The following is a 15,977-nucleotide window of genomic DNA, read 5'->3' as shown; positions in this document are numbered from 1 at the left end:
CATTGCATATTCTCAGAAATGAAAGACATTCTTAGGAATTTACAGTGTACTTTGTAATAATTTCAGAAGAAAATATTTACAAATGTCAATTCCTAATGTTTTACTATGGTTTATATTTCATATGTTGAATTCTTTATCATAAGGAAAGAATTGGAGTCTTGTAGGTCAGAACCAGATACTTATTTTGTGGACTAGTTACATCTGAAAGTTGATTGCTTTGCTAAGCACAAAAATCTAAGAGCTTTAACCCTAATATTAAGGTGGATACCTACAGCCTTAGTTTTTGAAAGATGTATGGTTCCTGCCGGGCACGGTGGCTCACGCCTGTAATGCCAGCACTTTGGGAGGCCGAGGCAGGCGGATCACGAGGTCAGGACGAGACCATCCTGGCTAACACAGTGAAGCCCCGTCTCTACTAAAAATACAAAAAAAAAAAAAAGCCGGGCGTGGTGGCGGGCGCCTGTAGTTCCAGCTACTCCGGAGGCTGAGTCAGGAGAATAGCGTGAACCTGGGAGGCGGAGCTTGCAGTGAGCCGAGATCGTGCCACTGCACTCCACTGCACTCCAGCCTGGGCGACAGAGTGAGACTCCGTCTCAAAAAAAAAAAAAAAAAAAAAAAAAAAAAAAAAAAAAAAAAAAAAAAAAAAGAAGATGTATGGTTTCAGCTCCCAAAACCAATGTTCATTTGATCTGGCCATTTAACTGGCTGTAAATAACGTAATGGTGTTGAAACAGAACGTGATTGTCAAGTCTCAACTCTCTACTTTGAGTCTCAACCATCTTATATTTTGGTAAATGAATAATGGCAACAGTTAACCTTTTTTTTTTTTTTGCATAAAGCTTCTTATGTATGTTCTAGAAACATACTTTCTTACGTTTAAATGATAATATTGACGATCTATTATGCTGTTATGTAAATAAAATCTTTATGCAATTCATACATTTGTTCATAATTTTGTAGTATTTTAAACTACTATTGTACAACTTGATAATGTAGGGAAACAAATCTTAAGTTGGTCGTTTAAGACTTCAGTGTCCTTAAATAGAGCAGGTGGATTATAAGCAATATTTTTATAATTTGTTTTTTGTTTTCTTCCTTCTGTTTATGACTAAATAATACTTTTAAAAATGATGATCTCTTGTTTGGAGTTTTTTAAAAAATTGTATGACAATGGATTGCTCATTTATAATGTGTGTGTTGTCCTTGGAAAACAAGATGACAGTGATACATTTTTAAGAAAATTAAAATAAAGGAGAAGAGAAACCAGAAGAACCATAAAATAAACTATTGTTTATAAAGTATCTAATGCATTATTTTTAAAATCTGCCAACTGTATGTAATTGTTTAATATATACTTGTAAAGATTTTTAGGGCTAAAATTGACATCAGTTCAAAGTTGACTCTTATTACCTTCTTCCTGGTATGAAGACGAGCACATCCCAACTCCTCTTGACCAAGGCAGTGAACAGCCTCTTTTCCAACCCCTGGATCACCAAGCCACAAGTTTGCCTTCAAGGGGTGAGCGTGTATTGTCCCAGGTGGTCTGCTTTTCCCACCTGCATGGCTTCCTGCAGTTATGTCACTTCTTGCAAATGTTCTGAAGACTAGCGCAGGAGTGTCCAGCCTTCAGCCCTGAGCATGTACAGCAAGCAGCAGGAATTGCCACCTGGTGCTGATTCTCTGTGCTCTGAAAAGTATGGAGCTCTACTGTCCTTTTAATGCATCGAGTATCATTGCTTTTCTTTTTCTTTTCTGAATTTTGAAATATTTTCTAAAAATCAGATAGCAAAACAACTTTTTTCATATGTAGGCAAACTGAGGAGTTCCAATGCAACTGAAATTGGGGATTTGATGCCCTTTGCCAAATAGATTTTGGAAATCAAGTCCTCTTCCCCACTCTCGAGGTATAGAGTTTTAGGTTACCTGAAAATCAAAGTATACATTAGTGACCTTCTTTTGGTATACATTGTGTGACATCAGATAGCCTAAGTTCTGATTCCAAGATGGCATTTAGTTGCTATTTGATTATAAGCAAGTCATTAACCAATCAGTAACAGGGAGACAGTAGTAATTCCTGCCCTATTCGCCTGTGGGGTTGGCGTAAGAATAGAAACACCGAAAATATTAATGTCTTCATCATGCTGGAAAGCTTTGTAGGAAAATAATGTGTAGCATAATTTTACAGTTCCTCTTCTAGGATATTTTATCTGTAACCCATTCATAGGTTTAAGAACTTAGAATAACTGAATTAAAATAGTTGAAATTATTAATCATTGTCTCTGCTGAGAGGAAATTTGATGCTTTTGTATATTTTCTGCACAAGGAATTAGGGCAAAAGAATTAATTTCAGTCCTTAATAATTTAAAAAATAAAGTTATGGTAGTTGACATATTGACATGTTTGCCTATGACTGCCTGGTTTTAGCACCAAAGCGGAGAGACAGTCCAAATGTGTTAAATGAAAGTTTATGTAAAAAAAAAAAAATCCATTGAGCTAGTTATCTTACTCAATGATCTCTTCCTAATTTTTCAAGCTACTTTTCAGTGTCTGCATGCTAATAAAATTTCTGATTTTTTTCCTGAAGTTTAATAATAATGCTATGCAGCTTGCATTTCCATTCTGGACCAGTTCCCTTCTCCCTCTCCTTCTCCCATCCAAACTCCTGAATCCACCAACCTACTGAAATGTATTCCTGACAATAATAGATGCACTTTAAGACCTGTATACATAATAATTGAAGCATTATGAATGTAAGTGGCTTATTGTAAAGTTCTATCCTTTAGTATAAGATAAGCACATGAAATAATTCATTACATTTTAAAATTTTCCTATTTGATAGATTTTCCTTATATGTATTATAAACCTCCAGAGAAAAAGGAACATAAGTAAATTTACAATAAAAACACCAAAGTTTTATTTCCAGGTTCTCTTATCAACTTTTAAGATTTATTTGAGACAGTATGATCAATGACTTCATTTTGTTCTGCTTATTATTGTAGGAGTAGTTACTATAATTTGGAAGTAATGTATTTTTAAATTTCTTGCTTAATTGAAGAATATCCAATAGATTGTGATAATGAATACAGCATTTATAGAAAGCAACACATATTAACTTACTCAATATGACACTAGTCAATGAGAAAAGAAGGTAACATAATTGAAGACAATAAACTCTTAAGAAAACTGAGGGCAAAAAGGCTTCTTACCAGGACGCCAGATACATTTAATCTTTTGAAGCTCTGTACTTTAGGAAAAGTCTGATATTTGGCAAATTTTGATAAACATGGATGACTGTGGAATCTTACAGTATCTGAAGTGTTTTTCATAAGGGTCATTGTGAAGTTTTAGGAGACACCTGCCTGTGGCAGATGGGGCAATGATGGCAGTCACTAGGGATATTAACAACAGTCAGCTGTCAGGGCATGTCCTCCAGACCATCAACAGCTGGTGGAGTACAGCTTTCTCAATTGCTTTCCATGTTTTGGATACTCATATGCCCATTAGTAACAGGTAAAATAGCCAGTATATGTCCACATTTACCCATTGAATGTTACATGCATTCTTCCTTTCTCGTATTATTTCATACAGTCCAGATTTTTTTAGACTCATGACAGCATATTGGCTTTTCTTTCCTTTCAGTTTCATGATTCTTAACCCCAAAGTGCTTTTGCTATGGGAACAGAAGGATAAAGTTGGGTTGAAGCCATTCTCTAAAACCACCAGCAGCTCCAGTCCAGATTATGAATACTACCATAGCAATCCTAAGGGGCCCTTTATTGGCCCAGACTGGAGCCAAATTGTAGAAGAGCTGCCCCAACTGGGCTTCAGGTTTAGTTCACCGACATAGTGTCTGAAGAAATTTCCATCAGCGTAAATATTCCTTGTTTATGAGCTGCCTGGAACTGTAAACACCTAATCCATTCCCATCAGGAACTCACAACAGTTTCTGTCATGCTCTGAAAATAAACATAGGGATTCTTAACTGACACATAAACAAAAATCCATCAATATCCTTTTCTTGAGATATAGGTTTTGATTTTACTGTGTTATTTTGTGGTTTTGTTCTATTTTTGTTTAGTGCAGAAAAAATATTTGAAACACAAAGCCTTTCTCTAATGGCATATTTGGTTTTAAATGCTATTTACTATAATATCAAAAAGATTTATCAAAGACAGGTGTGACTCTGCAGGAACATATTAGGAATAGTCATTAATTCCTCTTAAAAGATGAGAAAAGGTTCCCTCTCATTTTTAGTAAATACTGAAATACAAAGTAAAAGAATATGGGAAGGGTAGAAAATTTCTTTCTCAGTCATTCTTCCTTGATTCTTGCTTCAATTAACAGAGGGAGAAAACATTTTTGATACTGTAATCTGCATGGCACTTTCTATGAGGAAATTTTTTTTGAAATATTTTAGAATGTGATTTTGTTTTAAAAACCCTTAACTAGTCAAGAGACAATAAAGTAGAAATTTGAAGAAAGCATAGGAGATGACAGAAGTTTTTGGTTTATTTAACCTTTCCAGGATTTGCGCAGCTGGGGGTCTGCTTACAGTTGCATTCAGGGCAGAAAAAAGACCTACTTGGAAAATCAGTAAGATATGAACATTTTTTTAGATGTGATAATTATTTGGTGGTTTTAAAACATAATGGAACTTGGTGATTTAGTTAAGTGAAATATACAGATTTCAAATAAATGAGCAGATCAGATTAAATAGATTAGATTTGAAAACAATTTTGCAACTAGACAAATTATATTTCTTATTCAATGACATGGGTTAATAGATGATTAAATTATGCTAATTGGGTACTTACGCTGGTGGTTCCAGACAAACATGTGGTCACATTTCTTTTTAATGAAGCATATATTTTAGGCATTACTATTTCAATGTTTATTTGTCATTATGAGTTTTATGTTCACTTGAGGCAGTGTTTAATTTAGGTTAAAACCTTTTTATAATGTGAAGTTTATTAATTCATTTCATATTGATACTTAAACCAATAAACCTAAAATACATGATAGTCTATTACATTTTGTCCATTAGTGTTTCCATATGCCTTTCTTAACTGTGGAATAAATGAAAATATGCTGGTGGGTGTTTTAAAGTTCATTTTGTGACTTGAATGCATTACTAAAGCAGGAAACTGAAGTTTCTTCTTTAATCTTAAATCATATAAAATCTACCAGATTGAACAAGAAAAACTACAATAATGATCACTCTTAATTTATTTCTTTCTTATCCTCTGAAAATATAGCCTATGTAGCCTTCCCTTGGGAAGGTCAAAGCAGTCAAATGTTTTAAAATCTGTATACTTCCTGTAAAGTAAAATATTCTCATGTAATATGTTCTTTAAACAGAGAAAGGAAGACATTGAACGAATAGGGTTACATTGTCAGGATTAAATCTAGCAATAGAACCCAGATATTGTAAGAATGTTGGCAAACAGATGGTAGCTGATAGAGCACCTCTGCCCATGAGGAGGTTAGTATGCTGCTGTTTCTAGGGATGGTAAGGTAGGCACCTGTTGTTGAGAATTTTCCTAACTGGCCTTTATAAACAGAAATCCATAAAGGTCATGGCGACTCCTGGTTGCCCCTAGTGTAAACAACCTTCAAATTAATATTGCATGAACATTCTCTATCTCTTATGTAAATGATAGTTACTGTAGCTTGACCTATTTTTCTCTTTCATTTTTTAATATAGAAAAGAATTTTAAATGGTTTACATTAGTGTTGAGGTTTTGTAATTTTTCTGCTTCGACCCACATTGTTTTCAGATCTAAATGAGTGTGGCCTGAAGCCTCGGCCCTGTAAGCACAGGTGCATGAACACTTATGGCAGCTACAAGTGCTACTGTCTCAACGGATATATGCTCATGCCGGATGGTTCCTGCTCAAGTATGTCAAGAATCTTAACTCTTTTAAAAGTGCTTTGGGCTTGTTTCTGTTGTGCTCTGGGAGCTTGCTTTTGTGAAAGTGGCCTCCCGGGTTCTGCTAAACAAGATGTGTGCATGTGTTTATATATGTGCCTGAGGAACTGAAAATCAAAATTAGTGGCACCATTTTTGATGTATAATATTCTTCTATCATGGGTGCCAATATTAAATTGATTAGGAAATGGTATTTAGATCAAGAATTACAAAACTAAGTATGTTTTCTAATTTTTTTTTAAAACATGTTTACCCCTGTCTTCTATCTGGGCATAGAAGAATGATTCCAGGTTAAAAAAAGAAAAAGAAAAAAAAAAGAACACTATTGACTATTTAGGGACTGCCAGACAGAATCCATCAGGTCTGTTTTGTGATTTTAAATCATTCATAAATACTTTCTTACTTAATTTTTGTATTTCATTATAAAGGCTTTTAGGCTTTTATAGAATTTTAGACTTTAATAATAGTCTAAGACTTCTAGAAAACAATTTCAAATAAAAAATAAATGAATATGATACCAGAAAAGTAGAATTCATGTATATCTTTATAAGGAAGAAATGTGTGTTTTCTAACATTTGGATGTATAAGATGGATACATTAGATTTGAAAACAATTTTGTAACTAGACATATTATTGTGTGGAACCACCAGCATAAGTACCCAATTAGCATAATTTAATTATCTATTAATCCATGTCATTGAATAAGAAATATACATAATATGTCTAATATGCTCTAAAATTCTATACAGGATGATCATTGAATTGAGGTATTCATATGATATCCAACAATTAATGACTTGATTTTTATTTTTACTGAATTATCATTTAACTGAGTTACATAAAATAAAAATAGTTAGCTAATTTTATTTAACATTGCGTAAGTGTAGCATGAAACTTTTTGGAATGAGGTGAATACATGTTTAACATTGTGCAACTCAGTGGGAAATCTGCTGTTCCCCTAGAGAAATTTCATGGGCAGTTGAGACAGTTACTTGGATGTTTAGTTAAGAATAGCACTTAGCTTGAGTACTCTGGAGAAATACCTCAATTCTTCACTTTCCTTGGCCACTGGAAAAATTTCCAGATAATCTATGCACAATAGTTTTATATTTGTCTTTTAATGCTTTCTTTCCTTTCCTCCTTTACTTTCTTTAGATGTTTGATAGTTAGGGCCTCTTTGTCTTCCTTGTTGTTCAGTGTCACTGATTTCAGGACAAGTGAAAAAATATAGCTACTTCCTTTACAGATTTTGTTTTCTACCTGTGTGAGTCAGCCAGTCACTCTCTTTCCAGGTGCCCTGACTTGCTCCATGGCAAACTGTCAGTATGGCTGTGATGTTGTTAAAGGACAAATACGGTGCCAGTGCCCCTCCCCTGGCCTGCAACTGGCTCCTGATGGGAGGACCTGTGTAGGTGAGTTGTAAAGTCAAGCATCTCTGTCAGCAGCCTCTATAGGATAAAGGGAGGAAGTGAAAGGTGATGGGAGTAAGGAAAAAAAGGCAATTACTTATGTCAGGTGATTAGCTATCTTTCAGAAGATGTCAGATGTCTCAGAAGAGGACATCTCTGTGAATGGATGATGGGAGCCTTATTGTTTTTAAAATGAGAAATAGGAGGAGGCCTCAGGCAGAGGGAACCCTATGTGCAAAGGCGCTGCAGTTCAGAGAAGCACAATATTTAGGGAAACAGTATTCCTAGAATTTAAGCGGCAAGTGTGAGCAATGAGTGATGAAGCTGAAGAGGTAGACAGGGCTAGATTGTATGTGTTGTACTTCTGGCCTCAGATTTTTTTCTGGTGAATTAGGAAGACAGTGTAGGATTGAGAGTCTGGACTCTTCCATATACTAGATATGTAACCTTAGGCAAGAGACTCTGTTTCTTTGAGCTTGGGTCTTCTTATCTTTAAAATGGAAATAACACCACATAGAACTGGTAGGAAGATTGAATGAGATTGTGGATGCAAAGAGTTTAGCACAATACCTAGCATGTAATAATCCTTGAATGAATGGAAGTGTTTGGTGATTAGAGATATTTACTGAGTACTTTCTATACTCCAGACACTGTGCTGAGTGCTAGGATGTGTAGCAGTGGACTAAACAGATAAGATTTTGATCCCCACAAAGCTGACATGCTAACAGGGGAGACAGAAGAGAAATAAATACCCCATAAAATTACAGACAATGCCAAGTGTTAACATGAGGTATTGAGAGAAAAACAGAACGTGTCTATTAGCCTTAAGGTAAGACCTGTATCATTAGCCATGTGAAGAAACAGCCAAGCAGCTGAAGAGATTGCAGGGCACTGCGGTGAGAGAGAGGTTGGCCTATGTGAGGTTTTTCAAAGAAGAACGCCCATGTAGCTCAAGTACAGGGTGTGAATATGAGGAGTGGTGGCTCTAGATATAATGGGTGAAGTAGGTGAGGGTGATTTGTTGCAGGGCCTTCAAGGACATGGGGGAGGAATGTGGATTTAATTCAAAGTGCAAGTAGAAATAGTTAAAAGGTTTTGAGCATAGTAATGATCTGATTGTATGTTTTAATGGAATCATTTTGACAGTTGGGTTGGAAATGCTTTGGAGGGGTTAAGTAACAGCAAAAGAAGCAGTTTTGAGGCTTTTGTAATGGTCTAACCCAGGAGATGGTGGCCTCAAATAGGGTAGTGATGGTGGATTAAGAGAAAAGTAGAGAGAATCAAATAATTTTTTTAGAGATAGAATTAACTGGACTTGATGATTTGGGAGTTAAAGGAAAGAGGGTTGTTTCTAGTTCAAGAATGACTCAAGTTTCTAGTTTAAGCAACTTGGTAGATATAGGTGCATATGTGCTAATATATAGGGTGCAAGAAAATAATAACTTGGCTTAGAAGGATGAGTTGAAATTTGGATATGTGGAATTTATGTTGCCTATAGGGGCAACCAGCTGGATACCATTTATGACGAGCTGCTAGATGCCAGGCAACCGTTTGTAGTCAGTTATTTATTTTGAAACCCACTCTGTCTTAACATGCCCTTGCTCTTCCTAAAATGCTATTGACTTATGTTTCTAGATGTTGATGAATGTGCTACAGGAAGAGCCTCCTGCCCTAGGTTTAGGCAATGTGTCAACACTTTTGGGAGCTACATCTGCAAGTGTCATAAAGGCTTCGATCTCATGTATATTGGAGGCAAATACCAATGTCATGGTAATGAAACCCAACCACTGTTTTGTGTTGTTTCTTCCTAGAGCACTGAAAGATCTTGTAATTGTGGTGATGGCTGGTATGTCAGGGGCAGGGGAGAGTACTGGCATTAAGTTGAACAAACCAACAGACATCCAATTCAACCACTGGTAGTTCCCAGTCTACATGTACTTTATTTCTTTTGTTTATCTGCCAATTTTATGTAGATCATCACATTGCCAAAAAAAATCATTTTTGAAACTGTATATATTTTTCATGTCATATTTATCTCCTAAATAAGCCTCTTCTTTTCCTACTTTCTGACGCAGACATAGACGAATGCTCACTTGGTCAGTATCAGTGCAGCAGCTTTGCTCGATGTTATAACATACATGGGTCCTACAAGTGCAAATGTAAAGAAGGATACCAGGGCGATGGACTGACTTGTGTGTGTGAGTAGCACTTGTCTCTCAGCTTTAAATTCTAGCAGGAAATACAGGATTACACAAAGGCCATTGCTAGGGAAGATAAGGAATAAGATTATCAAAGAAGTATAATTGCCATAATTGGTTATATTTGTCTTTGATTTCCACAAACAATAAAATCACTTGCTCAGGTACTTGTAAAAACTAAGGACTCAGTAATACACCATAATCTTAAGAGTATTTGAATCTCTTCACTGAAATCTCTCAATATTTTCTTTTTAGCTAAAAAGAAATTATAGAGTCCTCCCTGAGAATTTGCTTTTGTTAAAATCAGAAATACATGTTTGCCATTAGCATTAGATTTTGATGGTGAGATAATCTGAATATGTTCTACATTTTTCCCTCTGTTGTATGCCTCCTAACTCTACTATTAAAAAAATCATTCCGGCCAGGCACGGTGGCTCATGCCTGTAATTCTAGCACTTTTGGAGGCCATAGCGGCAGGATTGTTTGAGACTAGGAGTTCGAGACCAGCCTGGGCAACATAATGAGACCCGTCTCTACCAAAAAAAAAAAAAAAAAAAAATTAAAAATTAGCCAGGTGCAGTGCACATACCTGTAGTCTCAGCTACTCAGGAGGCTGAGGTAATAGGATCACTTGAGCCTGGGATCTTAAGACTGCCATGAGCCCAGTGAGCTGTGACCATGCCACTGCACTCTAGCTTGGGCAAGAGAGTGAGACCCTGTCTCAAAAGAAAAAAAAAAAAAGTCATTCCCTTATTTATTTCCTCTACATTCAGAACTGTTTTGCTTTTAAATGTTTTAAAAGTTTTATTTGGAGTAGTGGTTATGTAGTAGATAAACATGAAAAAACCCAAAAGTCATAATTTAACATACATTTCATGTGACAGAAGATAATTTTTAAAATTTTCTGAGTAAAATATTTACTGAAAACCATGGTGCATAAAATCTTGGGGATTAAAGGGTTTTTAAAGAGTCATCATTCCAGGAATCCTGGAATGAAGTATATCATTCCAGGCAGATTAAATATTGATTCTTTTTGGTGAAGATTATCAAGGAAAAAGATGCCACAGATGATCTTTGCAACCTCTGAAAATGTCTTTTTAAAAGCAGTTGTATCTATCAGTAAAGGGGAAGAAAAACCGACCATAAAACAATATGTAGAACATTTACTCAAACTGTATTTATGTGAATTGAATTTATATAAAGTGTGGATAAGAAAAGTATTTGTCTTTAGACAATTCTAAACACACTTTTATAATATACATGTAGCATAGGGATACAGCATAGATTATAACTATGCTTTTTTAATATTAAAAAAACTTAGAATGTCTCTGCATTTTAAAAATTCTCATTAGTTGTTGTCTGTTTCCACTGCACAAATATTTAAAACGTTTTTATGTTGCAAATAATACATATTCTTTATGGAAACACACCAATATATTTGTTACATACATGCAAAGGATGAATATATGTATATATATGAATACGTATGTATGTGTTTTATATACACACACACATACACACACACATATATTTGTTATTTAGAAAATAGTATGACTTACAGTAGGTAATATTCTAAATTTGAAAAATGATACTAGTTGTCATGAGATGTTTTTATGTGTCTGTCAGTATAATGCTTCACTTTTTAGGGAGGAATGGTTACATACCAATTTAAGTCTTTGACTCTTTCAGATATCCCAAAAGTTATGATTGAACCTTCGAGTCCAATTCATGTACCAAAGGGAAATGGTACCATTTTAAAGGGTGACGGAGGACATAATAATAGGATTCCTGATGTTGGAAGTACTTGGTGGCCTCCGAAGACAGCATATATTCCTCCTATCATTACCGACAGGCCTACTTCTAAGCCGACAACAAGACCTACACCAAAGCCCACACCACTTCCTACACCACCACCACCCCTGCCAACAGAGCTCAGAACACCTCTACCAGCTACAACCCCAGAAAGGCCAACCACCAGACTGACAACTATAGCACCAGCTGCCAGTACACCTCCAGGAGGGATTACAGTTGACAACAGGGTACAGATAGATCCTCAGAAACCCAGAGGCGATGTGTTCAGTAAGTCTAATATGTTAGCACATTTTCGGTAGGCTCATTTATAATGACTTTTCAACCACAGGCCATGCCTTGAATAAGAATGAAACTTGTAAGAAGAACTAGCTATGTAAAATCATATGTCCCTATTGACAAATATTATAAAGAGCTGTATAAAGAGTCAGTCTAATTGGGCAAGTAAAAATGTATGTAGCAACGGAAAGAATATCACAAAGTCATATGGTAGATGACAGCTCTTAGCCAGTATGGGAATTCTGACATAGTTGGATTTACTTGAAAACTCTCAGAGGTGGGGAACTTAACTGTATTCCATGCTGTGTTACTTTTAATCTAACCCTTAATTCATTCAGTCAGTGAACATTTTTGAATGTCTTTAGAGTGTCAAGGAGGCCTTGTATTAGCCATTGGGTTTATGTAAAGATGAAACAGAAAAGGTCACAGTCTGGTGGGAAAGATGGTTACTCAGAAGATACCAGTGGTAGTATGTTAGTGAAAGAGATCTGTGTAGGACACTATGGGAGGAGAATGAAGGGATACCTCATCAGTCTTTGGGTAGGCAATATTCAGGGAGGCCTTCCCGAGTGAAATGGGGTGAGGTGGATGAGGAAAGGGAGATATTATAGTTAACGGGGACAGCCCAATAAATGCAAAGAAGTAGAAAGCAATGTAACAGGCAGTAGACTGCCAGTAAATTGGAGGGTCATGTCAGGGACAGATGAGAGAAGCTGGACAGCTACCCCTTGGATTGCTGTAAACTGGTAGTTAGACCTACACTGGGGTTGGATTAGATCAAAGACTCCCAGATTCTTAGCAGGTGACTAGGTAAAGGGTAGCACCACCAATGGAAATAGAGGATTCAGGAAGAGAAGCGAGTTTTGAAGGAGAAAAAGGTTAATTTATTACCAGACCAAAATTTGCATTTTATAACTTTCATCTGTTCCTCATATTTATCTGTTTGTCCTGTGTCACTTCGCTTATTCTTAGTTACCTTTGCGTTCACTCTACCTGTCTCCTCCTTTATACATTACCAGTTTATTTTGTTCCTTTTCTCATTCCTCCATGATGAAGCTAGAGTTTGTGCCTTTTATATTAATACCTTTATAACTTTTTATCAGGTGATAAAATATTGACATTTATTATTATTTAAAGGGGAAAATTAAGCTGGTGTGGCAGCTCACACCTATAATCCCAGCACTTTGGGAGACTGAGGTGGACTGATTGCTTAAGCCTGGGAGGTTGAGGCTGCAGTAAGCTGTGACTGTGCCACTGCACTGCAGCCTGGGTGACAGAGTGGGACACCGTCTCAAGAAAATGAATAAATAAATACTAAATAAAGGGGATATTAGAGCTGAATTTTGCTTGTATGTGACTCTCAATTAAATTTTCTCCTCTGGGTAATTGTCCATTTAAAGAAAGATCGAGATTCTCTAATTCTGATATAGTTGTGTCAGATGTATTTGGATAATCAATATAATTTTCAGGGGAATTAGATGGTAATTCCCAAAATATATGTAAAAATATATTACACATGCTAGACTTAATAAGACTAGACTTAAAAATTATATCAATAGTTCCCACATTTTATATGTGCATAACTATTTTCTGAAATTTGTATTTTTGTAATTTTCTCCTCGCCCCCTCTCTGCATCTCAGATACTGTCTTTTTCTCCCTATTACTCTCCTTTTTAAATTCTCATCTCATTGTGATCATACAATGGGATTTTTATTTATGAGTGCTTAAGTAATTATGGTATTTATATTATTTTGCTGCCTTAGGGTAACAGGGAAATTTGGCTATTTAATGTAAGATGATTTGCTAAATATTTTTTTCATTATGATGAAAGAATACATCTTTCTGGGAATTTTAAAAAATGCTTTCTCTTTTTAAAATGTTTCTCTTTATTTCCAGTATTCCTCTCTATGCCAATACATAAAAATGACACTGAAGTTCACCAATAAAATTTAGTTCAATAAAATTGGGGAAATACAGAGTTCCAATGATGTTTGGGAGCATTCATTATAAGAGAGTGTGATCTTAAAGACATGCTCTGGGAAAGGATTGCCTTGATCAAATGCCAAGGCTGTTGCATGCCACAGATAGCATTGCTGCCTTTAGAAACTCCTGCCAAAAATTAAATTCCACTCTCATTTCATCTTCAGCAATAGCTGCTTATTAAGTCTAGCATGTGTGAGAATGCTTTAGATGCTTTTTGACTTGCTGTCTCATGGTTATAGCGTATATTCTAAAAAAGGCAAGGGCGCTAAGTTTTTAATTCAGGACAAATAACCAGTGTCTATTCACTGTGAAAACAGAAAGGAACCTTAGCACTATTGCAGTTCAACACCTTTTCTTTACTGAACATTTTCTTCACTTCTGGCATAAATTCTTAAACCATCCTTATTCTCCACAGGTCTGGGAACAGAATTTAGCTCACCTCATCTCATAAATTTTTAGGTGATGTGAATTATGGCCACTATTTGACAATCTCCTTCAAATAGCCCTCTACTTTAATTGTGTTTTTCTTTACATTGAAAGATATTTTTAAATTCTAATTTTTAATTAACATAATAATATATTTATGGGGTATGAAAGATTTCTTTTAATGGAAAAGGTTGTGAAAGAGAGCTTTTCCTTATAATGTATGTGCGTTGTCGCCCTGATAAAAGACGGTAAAGATATTCTAAAAGAAAATCAAGGAAGAAAAACATTACAACAAGAACACGTCTTCAGCCCAGACCTCTCCCCCAGACTCTAGACCTGTATATCAGCTGACTGCTTAACTTATCCAGTTGGATAAAAATAGACGTCTCAAACTCAACGTCTATTTTTATAGACTTTGTATATATATATATGTAGAATTGTATAGAATTGTTCCTCTTCTTCCCTTAAACATGCTCTACTCTCAGCCTTTCTTATCCCAGGTAATGGGACCTCCATCACCTGTTGCTAAGGTCTGATAATGTGGATTCATCCTTAATTACTTTCTTCATACATACATCTAATATGTAAGGAAATCCTTTTAGCTTTACCTTCAAATTATATTTAAGTATGACCATTTCTCACCACCTCCAATGCTACTACCCTGGCCCAAGTCATCTCTCCCCTGGAGTACAGGTCCAAAATCCTTTATCCAAATGACTTGTGGAATACAGCATTTTTTAGATTTCAGAAAATCAATAAGGTGCATATACTATATAGTACACACTGAAGTAGTGATACATACTGATTTTTCTCTAGTGTTTTTACTGTGAACATACCAATGTTAAAGAAAGGAAAATGATATTAACTCAGAGGTGATGTCTCACAGCATATATTTACTAGCTTGCACAAATTTTTTAATGTTAGCAAGATTTAAGGCAAAGTTTTTATTTATATTTTAATTGGATCCTATGATGATTATTAAAGAAAAAAGTAGCTATCTCAGAAAGTATAAATTGAGCTCTTGGCAAATGTGACCAAAATCAGAAATCAGATTTTTTCATAAAGTTACGTGTACATTTGTCTAGAGTTACAATTAAAAGTATTGTGCTCATAGCCAGTCTGTGATCTGTGGCATATTATTATATCTTCCTACGCCTTAAAACAATGTTTCCTGTAAGTATAAACAAAGTACCATTGACACTGGAGGTTTTGTCCATTTGCTACTTCCAAAAGAAAGGGGTACAAGACAGAAAAGTTATTTAAACTTTAAGCAGTTGGTTAGATGTGGTAGTTATAATGGACTTTTGGTATTTTAATATGGGGCCTAAAAATTTTCATCTAAACCAACATTAATTATCTAAGTGTGATATTCTTATGAGGTCTTTGTTAAATCCTCCCAATTATATCCAGCATCTCCAAAGGTGACTGAGGTCCCTTCTAATAACTCATCCCACCATTGGAGCAGTCTTCCTTATATTTAACCTAAATTTATGAAACTACAGTTTATGCCTTTTTAATATTGTCAGATACTCAAGATTAATGGACACAGTTGTTCATTGTCCCCAGCTCCCATACTACATGTACTCAAAGACACTTTCAGGAAATGACTCACTCTTTCTTCACTGGGCCCAATAATTTATATTTTATTAATCTTTTCTTAGAAATGCTGTTTTTCAACCCACTTAACAATCTTTTTGGCTGGTCCTTTGCACATTATTTTCCAAATCTGTCACAAATGATGGCGTCAAAGATACATGATAGTCAAATCTGACCCAATACTGATCACAGGGCGGGTGTCTTTTAACATGGTTTGTAATCGAAATCATTTCTCTTTGTTGCAAAGTAGAGAATTATGGGCAGCTATTTAATCTCCAGATGTTTTTTTCCTCAAATGGTCACATAGTGGGCACGCAAAAATATTTGTTGAACGGAATGAAATGGAA

At 35.5% G+C, this 15,977-nt stretch overlaps 3 protein-coding genes across 7 annotated transcripts in view; 2 read left to right on the top strand and 1 right to left on the bottom strand.

Moving 5' to 3' along the window:
• PPA2 (inorganic pyrophosphatase 2) overlaps positions 1 to 15,977 on the bottom strand; it is a 1,020,900-nt gene that overhangs the window by 541,558 nt on the left and 463,365 nt on the right. The gene's annotated exons all lie outside the window — the stretch shown is intronic.
• Positions 1 to 15,977, top strand: part of AIMP1 (aminoacyl tRNA synthetase complex interacting multifunctional protein 1) — a 524,679-nt gene that overhangs the window by 147,588 nt on the left and 361,114 nt on the right. The gene's annotated exons all lie outside the window — the stretch shown is intronic.
• NPNT (nephronectin) overlaps positions 1 to 15,977 on the top strand; it is a 77,496-nt gene that overhangs the window by 37,676 nt on the left and 23,843 nt on the right. For 3 of the 5 annotated variants that reach the window (XR_007725829.1, XM_050791486.1, XM_050791485.1), the window contains 6 exons: positions 1,429 to 1,518; positions 5,778 to 5,897; positions 7,222 to 7,341; positions 8,974 to 9,108; positions 9,414 to 9,536; positions 11,226 to 11,615. Coding sequence is in view for 4 of the 5 variants with exons in the window: in XM_050791486.1 (XP_050647443.1) it covers positions 1,429 to 1,518; positions 5,778 to 5,897; positions 7,222 to 7,341; positions 8,974 to 9,108; positions 9,414 to 9,536; positions 11,226 to 11,615 (978 nt within the window). In the remaining variant the exon portion in view is untranslated. The remainder of the gene's footprint in view (positions 1 to 1,428; positions 1,519 to 5,777; positions 5,898 to 7,221; positions 7,342 to 8,973; positions 9,109 to 9,413; positions 9,537 to 11,225; positions 11,616 to 15,977) is intronic. The other 2 variants (XM_050791487.1, XM_050791488.1) reach the window with 1 other exon arrangement.

The sequence above is a fragment of the Macaca thibetana genome, chromosome 5 (assembly GCF_024542745.1).
Source record: "Macaca thibetana thibetana isolate TM-01 chromosome 5, ASM2454274v1, whole genome shotgun sequence".
NCBI lineage: Eukaryota > Metazoa > Chordata > Mammalia > Primates > Cercopithecidae > Macaca > Macaca thibetana.
The sequence above is the reverse complement of the archived record's forward strand: the minus strand, read 5'-3'. Positions and strand labels throughout refer to the sequence as shown.